General features: G+C 46.9%; 1 protein-coding gene across 6 annotated transcripts in view; it reads right to left on the reverse strand.

The window, feature by feature from the left end:
* LOC143782201 (maternal DNA replication licensing factor mcm6) overlaps window positions 1–13333 on the reverse strand; it is a 544832-nt gene that overhangs the window by 119714 nt on the left and 411785 nt on the right. For all 6 annotated transcript variants that reach the window (XM_077269402.1, XM_077269399.1, XM_077269397.1 and 3 more), the window contains 2 exons: window positions 12404–12565; window positions 12181–12289 (listed from right to left, as the gene is read on the reverse strand). In XM_077269402.1, the coding sequence (XP_077125517.1) occupies window positions 12181–12289; window positions 12404–12565 (271 nt within the window). The remainder of the gene's footprint in view (window positions 1–12180; window positions 12290–12403; window positions 12566–13333) is intronic.

The following is a 13333-nucleotide window of genomic DNA, read 5'->3' on the forward strand; positions in this document are numbered from 1 at the left end:
TGAGAATCGTACGTCGTAGCAGATCGTTTGGAACTTTCTTTCGTCGCTGGATCTCCCGCTGTCATCGCTGGATCGTTGTGTGTGACAGCGATCCAGCGATGCGTTCGCTTGTAACCAGGGTAAACATCGGGTTACTAAGCGCAGGGCCGCGCTTAGTAACCCGATGTTTACCGTGGTTACCAGCGTAAAAGTAAAAAAAAAACAAACAGTACATACTCACATTCCGGTGTCTGTCCCCCGGCGTTCTGCTTCTCTGCACTGTGAGGGCCGGCCGGAAAGCGAGCACAGCGGTGACGTCACCGCTGTGCTTTCCGGCTGGCACAGACACAGTGGAGAGAAGCAGAACGCCGGGGGACAGACACCGGAATGTGAGTATGTACTGTTTGTTTTTTTTTACTTTTACGCTGGTAACCACGGTAAACATCGGGTTACTAAGCGCGGCCCTGCGCTTAGTAACCCGATGTTTACCCTGGTTACCCGGGGACTTCGGCATCGTTGGTCGCTGGAGAGCTGACTGTGTGACAGCTCCCCAGCGACCACACAACCACTTACCAACGATCACGGCCAGGTCGTATCGCTGGTCGTGATCGTTGGTAAATCGTTTAGTGTGACAGTACCCTTAATCCCAGAAATTCCTGATATCACAGGCAGGGAAGGTCTCGAGTACCACCCACTGTGATCTTTGGAGCAAACAGCTCTTTTCTGCCCCCCTATAGTCCGGACAATTACACGATTGGCCGACGATCAGCGGAGAAAGCCACAGCCTGCTTGCACTACTAGGCCGGCTATTGGAAAACTAACGGTGAGTGTATAGCATTATACACGTCAGGATTCCAACACATGGAATATGTGTATACACCCCTGTATGGTCTCTGCTAACTCTCCGATGACCCCAGTCTACTCGCCGCCACTACTAATCTGTCTTCGTCGATTAGGGTACCGTCACACATTGAAATTTCCATCGCTACGACGTTACGATTCGTGACGTTCTAGCGATATCGTTACGATATCGCAGTGTCTGACACGCAGCAGCGATCAGGGATCCTGCTGAGAATCGTACGTCGTAGCAGATCGTATGGAACTTTCTTTCGTCGCTTGATCACCCGCTGACATCGCTGGATCGTTGTGTGTGACAGCGATCCAGCGATGTCTTCGCTTGTAACCAGGGTAAACATCGGGTAACTAAGCGCAGGGCCGCGCTTAGTAACCCGATGTTTACCGTGGTTACAAGCGTAAATGTAAAAAAACAAACCGTACATGCTCACCCGTCGGTGTCCTTCAGGTCCCTTGCCGTCTGCTTCCTGCTCTGAGTGCCGGCCGGAAAGTGAGAGCAGATCACAGCAGTGCTGCGCTCTGCTCACTGTACGGCTGCACTCAGAGCAGGAAGCAGACGGCAAGGGACCTGAAGGACACCGACGGGTGAGTATGTACTGTTTGTTTTTTTACGTTTACGCTGGTAACCAGGGTAAACATCGGGTTACTAAGCGCGGCCCTGCGCTTAGTTACCCGATGTTTACCCTGGTTACCCGGGGACTTCGGCATCGCTCCAGCGCCGTGATTGCAACGTGTGACCGCAGTCTACGACGCTGGAGCGATATTCATACGATCGCTGCGACGTCACGGATCGTGCCGTCGCAGCGATGAAAATTTCAATGTGTGACGGTACCCTTAGACACAGTTTACGATAGCTTATGCCTTCGAGGCATAGTTTACAGAACAGAAGGAACAGAATTATTAAATTTCATATTTAATCCAAAGTGAGGTAGTGTTTATGAAAAATATACAAAAGATTTTACAAAGGGGTCAAAATAATACAGCATAAACAGTTACATAAAATAAAAGGGATTAACAGGAGAACTTACTACACCAATCACAGATGATTCAGTTTAGCCGAAGGATACCGCTTCGATTTGGCTGTCAAACTGGATCCGTGCATACAGGATATGTAGCTCTCGGCACGAACACTAATGATAATTGGGATTGATCTTTTATCAGACCCCGAGTCCCACCTACACCCCCCTCCTGTGATGACCTCACAAGGGCCGGTTGTGGGCTGTCTCAGCCCTTCATGATTTTAAGAAATCCCAATTTATGCAATAACTCCTCATCGTGCAATCACAGAAGTTTGAGACTGATGTCATCTTTTGTATCCGGATTTTATCTACGCTTAGAGACCAAACATGGCCTAGCTAGTGTTTATATGGCCCCTATGGATTTGGGGCCTTTTGGCAGGGGTTATAATTAAGAGACTAGTCATGCCAGTGCTGAAAATGTGCATCTCATTAATATCTGATGTATAGACATTCCAATACTCTCTATTTTCTCCTGGAGACATACTGTCTGTCTTAAGGTACCTTCACATGAAGCGACGCTGCAGCGATAGCGACAACGATGCCGATCGCTGCAGCGTCGCTGTTTGATCACTGGAGAGCTGTCACACAGACCGCTCTCCAGCGACCAAGGATGCCGAGGCCCCCGGGTAACCAGGGTAAACATCGGGTTGCTAAGCGCAGGGCCGCGCTTAGTAACCCGATGTTTACCCTGGTTACCAGCGTAAAAGTAAAAAAACCAAACAGTACATGCTCACCTGCGCGTCCCCCAGCGTCCGCTTCCTGACACTGACTGAGCTCCGGCCCTAACAGCAGAGCGGTGACGTCACCGCTGTGCTTTCACTTTCACTTTAGGGCCGGCGCTCAGTCAGTGTCAGGAAGCAGAGGCTGGGGGACGCGCAGGTGAGTATGTGCTGTTTGTTTTTTTTACTTTTACGCTGGTAACCAGGGTAAACATCGGGTTACTAAGCGCGGCCCTGCGCTTGGTAACCCGATGTTTACCCTGGTTACCAGTGTAAAACATCGCTGGTATCGTTGCTTTTGCTTTCAAACACAATGATACACAGCGATCGGACGACCAAATAAAGTTCTGGACTTTATTCAGCGACCAGCGACATCACAGCAGGATCCTGATCGCTGCTGCGTGTCAAACGAAACGATATCGCTAGCCAGGACGCTGCAACGTCACGGATCGCTAGCGATGTCGTTTCGTGTGAAGGTACCTTAACTCATTATAACTGCAGTGACCATGGCTATTTGTAAAGGAGATCTCTTTTGATCCACTCAAAATCTGATGAAACTTTTCCTGTCTATTGATCTATGGACAATAGACATACTCTTTGGTCACCTGGGCATAAAGAGAAATCCTTGCATTTAAATTAAGCGGCTTAAAATCTCTGTACACTGCATTTTACATAAAGACAGCATGGAGCACTAGCTCCTGCCTCATCAGGACAAATGGTAGAGGGAGAAAAAGGAAGGAGGGATATGAGGGACCTCAAGTATTTAAAGGGAACCTGTCACCCCGTTTTTTCAAGATGAGATAAAAATAGCGTTAAATTGGGGCAGAGCTGTGCTTTACATTAGTGTATTTTTTGTGCCTTTATTCCCCACCTATGCTGCCAAAATACCTTTGTAAAGTCACTGTTTTGGGCTGTCACTCACGCTGGTCTGGCCAAATGGGCGTGGTGACATCGCTGTTTCTCCCCCAGATCTTGCTCATCTTTCCGTTGGTGGTGTAGCGGTGTGCGCAGGCCCAACAGGCGAATCCACTGCGCAGCTGAAGGAAAAGAGCGCAATCTGCACTATTCAGCTGTTTATCGGTGGGCGCGGCCATCTTCCTGAGGCCGCGTGTGCGCAGATGGTAGTGCTCGGCTTCCCGGGGCTTCAGGAAAATGGCCGCGGGATGCCGCACGTGCGCAGATGGAGATCGCGGCGGCCATGTGAACGGCGGCAGATGTGAACTCAGCTTCAGGAAAATGGCCGCCGTGATCTCCATCTGTGCACGCGTGGCATCCCGCGGCCATTTTCCTGAAGCCCTGGGAAGCCGAGCACTAACATCTGTGCACGCGCGGCCTCAGGAAGATGACCGCGCCCACCGATAAACCGCTGAATAGCGCAGATCGCGCTCTTTTCCTTCAGCTGCGCAGTGGATTCGCCTGTTGGGCATGCGCACACCACTACGCCACCAACGGAAAGATGAGCAAGATCTGGGGGAGAAACAGCGATGTCACCACGCCCATATGACCAAACCAGCGTGAGTGACAGCCCAAAACGGCGACTTTACAAATGTATTTCGGCAGCATAGGTGGGGAATAAAGGCACAAAAAATACACTAATGTAAAGCACAGCTCTGCCCCTATTTAACGCTATTTTTATCTCATCTTGAAAAAACGGGGTGACAGGTTCCCTTTAAGTATTTTCTATGACACCTCCTTTTACACTTGAAAAACACGCCAGTCCGGTGTCAAAACGTGTCGTGGAATAAAAACCACTTCTATTGCAGGATCTTGATATCAGTAGCTCAGCCTAAAACAGTGATTTATTTCTTTGCGACAATTTCCTGTAGGATGTTTTAGGGTGTTCAAAGATGCCATTTACTGTGTGGCACATGAGATGTTGAAGATTTTGACATTCTAGTTCTGTGCAGAAGGAGGAGACAAAATTTACTGGGATCTTTTGATTTAATGTTTTATAGCCTCAGCATCTAAATTTTAGGAACATTTTTCAACTAAGGTGGAAAAGGTTTATATACTGCCAGTAGTGTAGCTACCGGGGGGGGGGGGGGGGGCAGAGGGTGCGGTGGCCCCGGGCCTGGTGCTCTGAGGGGGCCCACCCTGAGCTATGCTTCTGTAACTGTATCGGTGTGCGCAGCGCGCCGATACAGTTACCTTCTGCCGTCTGACGTCGGTGATGCTGACAGGGGGCGCGATGAGTCACTGCCCGGTGCAGAGTCGAGCGATAGCTCAGAGCAGCGCAGAAACTAGTAGGAGGAAAGGTGAGTATTTATTTATTGTTTTAAGGGGTGCTGCCTTATAGTACAGAATCTGCCTATGGGGGGGGGTCTGCCTAATACTACAGGGTCCGCCTATAGGGGGGTCTACCTAATACTACAGGGTCTGCCTATGGGGGTCTGCCTAATACTACAGGGTCTGCCTGTGATGGGGGTTCTGCCTAACACTTCAGGGTCTGCCTATGGGGGGTCTAATACCACAGGGTCTGCCTATGAGGGGGGTTCTACCTAATACTACAGGGTCTGCCAATGGGGGTCTGCCTAATACTACAGGGTCTACCTATGGGGAGGGGAGTCTGCCTAACACTACAGGGTCTGCCTATGGGGGGGGGGGTCTGCCTAATACTACAGGGTCTGACCTATGGGGGGTCTGCCTAATACTACAGGGTCTGCCTTATACTACAGGGTCTGCCTATGGGCGTCTGCCTAATACTACAGGGTCTGCCAATGGAGGGGTCTGCCTAATACTACAGGGTCTGCCTATGGGGGAGTCTGCCTATGGGGGGTCTGCCTTATACTACAGGGTCTGTATTATACTACAGGGTGTGCCTATGGGGGGCTTGCCTTATAGTACAGGGTCTGCTTACGGGGGTACTGCCTTATACTACAAGGTCTGCCTATAGGGGTGCTGCCTTATAGTACAGGGTCTACCTATGTGGGTGCTGTCTTATACTACAGGGTCTGCCTATAGGGGTGCTGTCTTATAGTACAGGGTCTGCCTATAGGGGTGCTGCTTTATACTACAGGGTCTGCCTGCGGGTGCTACCTTATACTACAGGGTCTGCCTATGGGGTGCTGCCTTATACTACAGAGTCTGCATATGGGTGCTGCCTTGTGCTATAGAGTCTGCCTATGGGGGGTGTAGAGCGCCCCCACACTGCCGCAGGGCCTAGGGGTACCCGGAGCCGGGCCTCTGGGTCTCAGTCCTGAGGTTGTCACGGTGGCTAGACCCGGTCCGTGGCCCTGTCTGTCAGTGGGGGACGTCCGGTAGAATAAGTGATGATGATGGTGCAGTAACGGTGGTGTAGCGGTGCAGTTGTGGGGTGTAGGTCGCGGTAAATAACGAGGACACCAGGTTGCAGTCTCTTTACCTCTTTACTGGAGATCTCTCAGTCCGCAGTCCAGAATACGGTTCACCAGGCTGCGCAAGTCCGGTCGGTCCGATGGCACTTCCAGAGTTCTCCTCACAGGTGGAAATCAGTGCCCTCCTTCTTAGCGCTATGTGTTGTAGTCCTTCCCTGCTGTGCTCACGGAAAGTACCCCACAACTGTTGTGTCTGTTTCTTAAGTTCCCTCACAACTCGATTCACTGATGTTTTTCTCGTATTCCATCCCTCCCTGTTATTCAGGTTGGAACGGCACCCGTTTGTCAGGTAGGCCTGGAGTTCTTCCGGGACCCTATAGACGCCCCTCACCCGCAATTGCCCCCCAAGACTTCATAGGTGATATGTGGTAGACAGCCCGCCTTAAACTGACTGCCCTGCCGCTGTTTGGAGTATGGGTTGAAGCTGTATGCTATTCCACTCCCTCGGCGTTCCGGCCACCGGTAATGCGCCTCAGTAGGATGTTGCTCCGGTCCTACAGCATGACCCCTACTGGTATTCTCCTTTTTGCTTGATCTCGTTTCTCACTCAGCACAATCTATCTCGCTTCTAGTCCTTTCTTGGGCACCGCCGCTATGCTGAGCAGGCACGGTCCCGTTACGTTCTTTCCAATGCCAAGCCTCTGTCAGGATCCCACCCCTGACAGAGACCCTACTGTCTATTCCTCCACAACACCCTCTGTCACAAGGTGTTGCTTCGTTCAATCCAGTCAGCTTTCTCCTCTAACTTCCTGCCTGACCCCCAGTTTACCCACTATGGTGGGGAGTGGCCTAATGAATAGAACCCTTAGCTCCCCCCGGAGGCCCTGCTGTGAAACATATTGGTGTCTGTGATACCTGGTCAGATGAACTCCTTCAGTGCCATCGAACGCACCATGGCTCCCCATAGTGGCGGATCCACAGTACTGCAACGACCAGGACTCTGGGGCGCTGCACTTGCATTATACAATATAGAGTAGGCCTATGGGGAGTGCATTATACTATATTGAGGACTATCTGGTGCATTATACTATATGGAGGCTATCTAGAAGGGCATCATACAGTGTGGGGATGACAGTGCTGAAACCATCAGTTTAGAGGATACTAAGGGGTCAGTATGCTGTGTATAAGAGAGCATCATGCTGTGTATAGGGGAGCTGTACAGGAGGCAGACTCAGGACATTATTAAATGTAAAGTGGGCACTTATTGTTATAGGGGAACTCCGCTTACTGTGACTATCAAAGGGGCACACAGGACAATATTACTTTCCAGGGGGCAAAATATGGGCACAGTTTTCTAGGGCACTTGCACCCGGCATTGCTATATTATAGAGGGGTGCCTTAGAATTTAGAGGGCACAGAGAATCACACAGCAGTGGCAGTAATAGGGACACATACGGCAGCAGTGGTTCAGTATTGGGCTATCAGGTGCAGTAATAGGGACACCTACGGCAGGAGCGGTTCAGTATTGGTGTATCAGGGGCAGTAATAGGGACCCATATGGCAGCAGCGGCTCAGTGTTGGGATATCAGGGGCAGTAATAGGGACACATACGGCGGCGGCTCAGTATTGGGGTATCAGGGGCAGTAATAGGTACGTTTGAGGCAGCAGCGGCTCAGTATTGGGGTATCAGGGGCAGTAATAGGGACACGGTGGCAGCGGCTCAGTGTTGGGATATCAGGGGCAGTAATAGGGACACATACGGCGGCAGAGGCTCAGTATTGGGGTATCAGGGGCAGTAATAGGGACACATACGGCGGCAACGGCACAGTATTGGGGTATCAGGGGCAGTAATAGGGACACATACGGCAGCAGCGGCTCAGTTTTGGGGTATCAGGGGCAGTAATAGGGACACATATGGCAGCAGCGGCTCAGTATTGGGGTATCAGGGGCAGTAATAGGGACACATACGGCAGCAGTGGCTAAATAATGGGGTATCAGGGGCAGTAATAGGGACACGGCAGCAGCGGCTCAGTGTTGGGATATCGGGGGCAGTAATAGGGACACGGCAGCAGCGGCTCAGTGTTGGGATATCAGGGGCAGTAATAGGGACACATATGGTGGCAGCGGTTCAGTATCGGGGTATCAGGAGCAGTAATAGGGACACATACGGCAGCAGCGTCTCAGTATTGGGGCATCAGGGGCAGTAATAGGGACACATACAGCAGCAGCGGCTCAGTATTGGGGCATCAGGGGCAGTAATAGGGACACATACAGCAGCAGCAGCTTAGTATCGGGGTATCAGGTGCAGTAATAGGGACACATACGGCAGCAGCGGCTCAGTATCGGGGTATCAGGTGCAGTAATAGGGACACATACGGCAGCAGCGGCTCAGTATTGGTGTATCAGGCGCAGTAATAGGGACACATACGACAGCAGCGGCTCAGTATTGGGTTATCAGGTGCAATAATAGGGACACATACGGCAGCAGCAGCTCAGTATTGGGGTATCAGGGGCAGTAATAGGGACACATACGGCAACAGTAGCGCAGTATTGGGGTATCAGAAGGATGAGGAGTTTGTGCAGGTTGGGAATAGATGGTGACGGGGCTGGAATATGAGAAGTGAAATGTGTCTTTGTTATATTCTCTACAGACGAGTCCTGGTTGGAAGAAGTTGTCATGTCAGTCTGCGTCAGATGGAAAAAGACAGGAAAAGTGACGACTCCATCATAAAGAATGTCAGCGGTAAGTCATTATCTGTAACTGTACTTTGATCTGTTATATGATCTGTAGGACTGGTATCTACCACTGACCATATGGCGGGAATATCCATGTTGGTCGTTATATAGAGATTATCTTGAGTAACAGCGCTGTCATCTGCTGAGGTTCTCCTCCACTATTAGGGCACGTCACCGAGTTGTAATCAAGGTTACCTGGTTAGGGGCCCACTCAGAAGCTTCGCCCACCCTGAACTAAAACCCTAGCTATGCCTCTGTATAGTACAGTCCACATTGTACCTGTCTGGAAGTTGTATTTGACCACTGTTTGGCAGGATCTATTTGACAAATAGTATTCTTCATTCTCTGTAAGGGAGCTGTCACACAGACATCTCTCTCCAGTGACCAACGATCAGGGGAACGACTTCAGCATCGTTGAAACTGTCTTCAACGATGCCGAAGTCCCCCTGCAGCACCCGGGTAACCAGGGTAAACATCGGGTTACTAAGTGCGGGGCCGCGCTTAGTAACCCAATATTTACCCTGGTTACCATTGTAAAAGTTAAAAAAACCCAAAAAAACTACACTCACATTCTGAGGTCTGTCACGTCGTCCACCGGCGTGCACTGAATGTGTCAGCGCCGGCAGTAACAGCGGTGACGTCACCGCTGTGCTCTGCTTTACGGCCGGCGCTGACACATTCAGTGCAGAGAAGCTCTTGGCAGCAGCGCATGCATATTACAGGGCTCTTGCCAAAAGCAGTTTTAACCCGGTGGACGCCGGGGGACGTGACACATCAGAATGTGAGTATGTACTGTTTTGTTTTTGTTTTTTTTAACTTTTACAATGGTAACCAGGGTAAATATCAGGTTACTAAGCGCGGTCCTGCGCTATGTAACCCGATATTTACCCTGGTTACAAGTGAACACATCGCTGGATCGGCGTCACACACGCCGATCCAGCGATGACAGCGGGTGATCAGCGACCAAAAAAGGTCCTGATCATTCCCATCGACCAACGATCTCCCAGCAGGGGCCTGATCGTCAGTCGCTGTCACACATAACGAGATCGTTAGCGGGATCGTTGCTACGTCACCAAAAGCGTGACGTTGCAACGATATCGTTAGCGATATCGTTATGTGTGACTCAGCCTTAAGGTAGAATGATTCAATTTTTCAGTGGTGGTCTGATTTAATTACTATGTGTTTGCATTCTTTGATCACACATTTTTGAAGCTAAACTATTCTATATAGAAAGTTTATTAGGAACACTGACAAGTGAAAAAGTACATAAGCTGCAATGAGTTAATATAGCCAATTTCTCACAAGCATTTTTGCTGCGTATTTTCATATGCCGAAATGCAGCTTATTACAGTTCCAGCAAAGTGGATGAGATTTATATAAAAGCTAATGTTAACTTTAAAAAAAACAAACAAACAAAAAAAAAAACACGCTGCCAGGATGTGCAATTTTAAAATCTGCAGAATATAAATTTCTCTTGCTGTAAAAATGTGTTTTATTTGCATAATTTCCTCAGTCTTGAAGATGTGGACAATACACAGATAAAAAGCAGTACAGACCCATATAATCAGCACATTACTATTAATGCAGTTTTATCAAAGGTAGATTACTGAGAAATCTGGAAGTTTCCAAGACCAAAGTAGTTTATTTCAAACATGACTGATCAAAGCTATAAAACCTTCAGCATAAAACTCAATATGCATTAAAAAAAAGCAATAAAATAGTAAGTAATCTTACATCAGCTAATTGGCACAGAAATGCTGTGGAACATCTGTATCAAAAACACAGCCAATTCTCATTGAGGCTTCATATGTTTCATTGCTACTTTCCCACAGAGCATAGGGTGATGAGACATAAATACAGTCCTGAAATGTGCCTTAGGGTATGTTTCCACGTTCAGGAAACGCTGCGTTTTTGACGCTGCGTTTTTCTGCTGCGTCAAAAACGCAGCGTCCAGATGTTACAGCATAGTGGAGGGGATTTCATGAAATCCAGACTCCACTATGCGTTTAAAAACGCATGCGTTTTTGCCGCGAAAACGCATGCGTTGTGCGTTTTTTCAAAACGCTGCATGTTGCTACTATGAGCAAAACACGCAGGTACACCACACCGCAGGTGACCTGCCAGTGACCTCAGGTGCAGTTTTGGTCAGGATTTTACTTGCATAAAATCCTGACCAAAGACTGATGCAATCCTGAACGTGGAGACATACCCTTAGGCTTGAGTCACACCAGCATATGGCATCAGATGCGAGATGATTGGATGCAATATGCCAATGACCCTCGGCTCCTGCTCTGCTGCACCCTGTATATCAGAGCATTCAATGAAAACAATTGGCTAAATACCATTTTTAATTCAAACTATTCAAAAAACACAAAATTAGTTTAATACATTTATCTGGAGCTCTAGAAATCTCATAATGAACATTCCTAACATGCAATTTCTACTGCAGATGTCCCTCACAGTAGAAATTCTGCAGTAAGTCTTAATGGCATAGCGTTCCAAAAATGCATTACAAATGATAAAATCTGTGGCAACATTCTCAGCCTAAAAATTTATATACTGCAACTTTCAATTCCCCAGTGCCAGTCAATTTACGCTGTAAATATTCTCTACAACACATGTATGGGATTTCTTAAATTCCCATAGACAGCACTGTGGCTGAAAACCTAAATCAGATTTTCTTGTCTGAAAATTTTAGATCCCATGAGAACATGTACCATATGGAATCACATGCTCACCACATAGTAAAATAATTATTGGAAAACAAAAACTTTAAGGGATATTCAAGCCTAAAGCCTAGAAAAATGAATAAAAGTTAAAACTTCTGTAATTAGAAAGGCAGGCAACTTACAGATGGATAGTGGACTTGAGATCAGAATGGTTCTTTAATATTTAGCCATCAGCTCTGATCCCTAGGAGAATTGTCAGTATCAGTAAGCAACTGGGGCCATTTGTCACAGCTGGCCGTCAGCCCACTTTACAGAAAAGAGGCTGCCTTAGCGACTAAACTGAGCAGATTTCTAGATATATAAAAGCTGGCTTGGCCATTACATTGAGTAATCAACTAGCCTCATTAACACACAGCTCTAACCACATCCTAGCACAGATTATCCCCATAGAAGCAGAAAAAAAGCTTTTGTGAATACTTTTCTGCCCAATGATGACAAAAGGCACCAAAATATATTGATGGTTAAAACTTTAGTAAATTTGGTCATTGTATGCTCTGAAAAATCCACAGTCCAACCATAGAGCATCTTAATCTTTCAGTCCAATACATTATTGTGCAACAGTGTTGAATCTGCAGCATGAATAATATTCAAATTGCAACCTAAATAGAAGGTCAGTGCAAGACTGAGTGAGTGGGAATCGATGAACTCATTTGATTTTCTAACAAATCAAATGTGGGAAAGTGTGACATATATTTATAGATTACATCTCCAATCATATGATAAGCACTTTACACTTTTTTCTAAAATTAACAGCTGTTATATTGAGAGCGAACTTATGTTCCAGACAATAAAAACTGTTCATATTTTCCAAAATGTTATATATTTATTATTAATGATAGCTAAACCATACCTTCCACAATCTTTTCTTCATCTGGATCAAAACTGACATCAGGTGTGTCTACACGAATGATGGATTTGTTCAGCAGTCTGAAGGCTTCTTTCACATGTTTTGGTTGAACCTGAAGTTTGCAAAAATGTTCAACAGTGTCCCATTTCAGTAAAATTCACAGCATTATTTTCTTCTAAGCCAGACAACAGCTACCAAATAATTTAGACTTGGCAAGACTAGTTACCTCATCGGAGCAGTGCATACGAGCCATGCTTTCAGATAATCTGATCAAACTTTCAAGCTGCCTGACTGTAATTCTCCATGCAGATTTTGTGACACCACTACCATCACGCTGTCGGAGGCGCCGATATTGTTCAACAATGAACTCTTCTGCTTCCTTAATTATCTTTAGATTGCAAGAAAAGATCGTAAGCATAAATATGAATAAAAACCAATTTACACAACACTGGAGATGGCTAGAGATAGATGGAGGGAGAATCTGTCAAAAGGTGAGATACATTATTGAGCAAATGAACAAACTATGGTACTTTTAAAGTTGATGTCTTAGTGTTACACAGATCCTTTCTCTTGACCATTTTACCTGCAACTGACAAAATTTGATGAGTTCATGACTGTCAGACTTTTTTTTTGTTTTTTGTTTAAAGCATGTATTGTGGGTAATTCCAGTATGCATAGTGTCATAGGTGCTAAAGGGAGAAAAGCTACCACATGTGGTTCAATCCCGCAAAAAAATAAATAAAAATAAAGCTCATGTAGCATAAAAAAAAGTTGTAAAAAGTTATGGTAGTTAGAAAGGTGGCTAATCATCACTTGCTGCATATGGTAACAATAGACCAGTCAGTGTGTGCCCATATTGACCTGACCCCTCTCTACTGAAGAAAGTGTGTCAGAACTGGACTATAAATGTATCAATGTAAAAAGCCTGATTACATTTCAAGATGCACATCACATTTTGACGCAAGAGTGCTATCCACAATTTCCACGGACAGCACTCGTATTTGTGATGGTCTATGGTACCATACAAATTTCCGTGATTTTTTTGGCAAACTGAGTGGTCCGCTGAAATTTGCTGTGACGTGTCAAATTTTGATCAGACAGTTGAACATTGGATGTCTGAATGAGGCGTAAAACACATTATGATGCTTTAAGCCAG

The sequence above is a fragment of the Ranitomeya variabilis genome, chromosome 6 (assembly GCF_051348905.1).
Source record: "Ranitomeya variabilis isolate aRanVar5 chromosome 6, aRanVar5.hap1, whole genome shotgun sequence".
NCBI lineage: Eukaryota > Metazoa > Chordata > Amphibia > Anura > Dendrobatidae > Ranitomeya > Ranitomeya variabilis.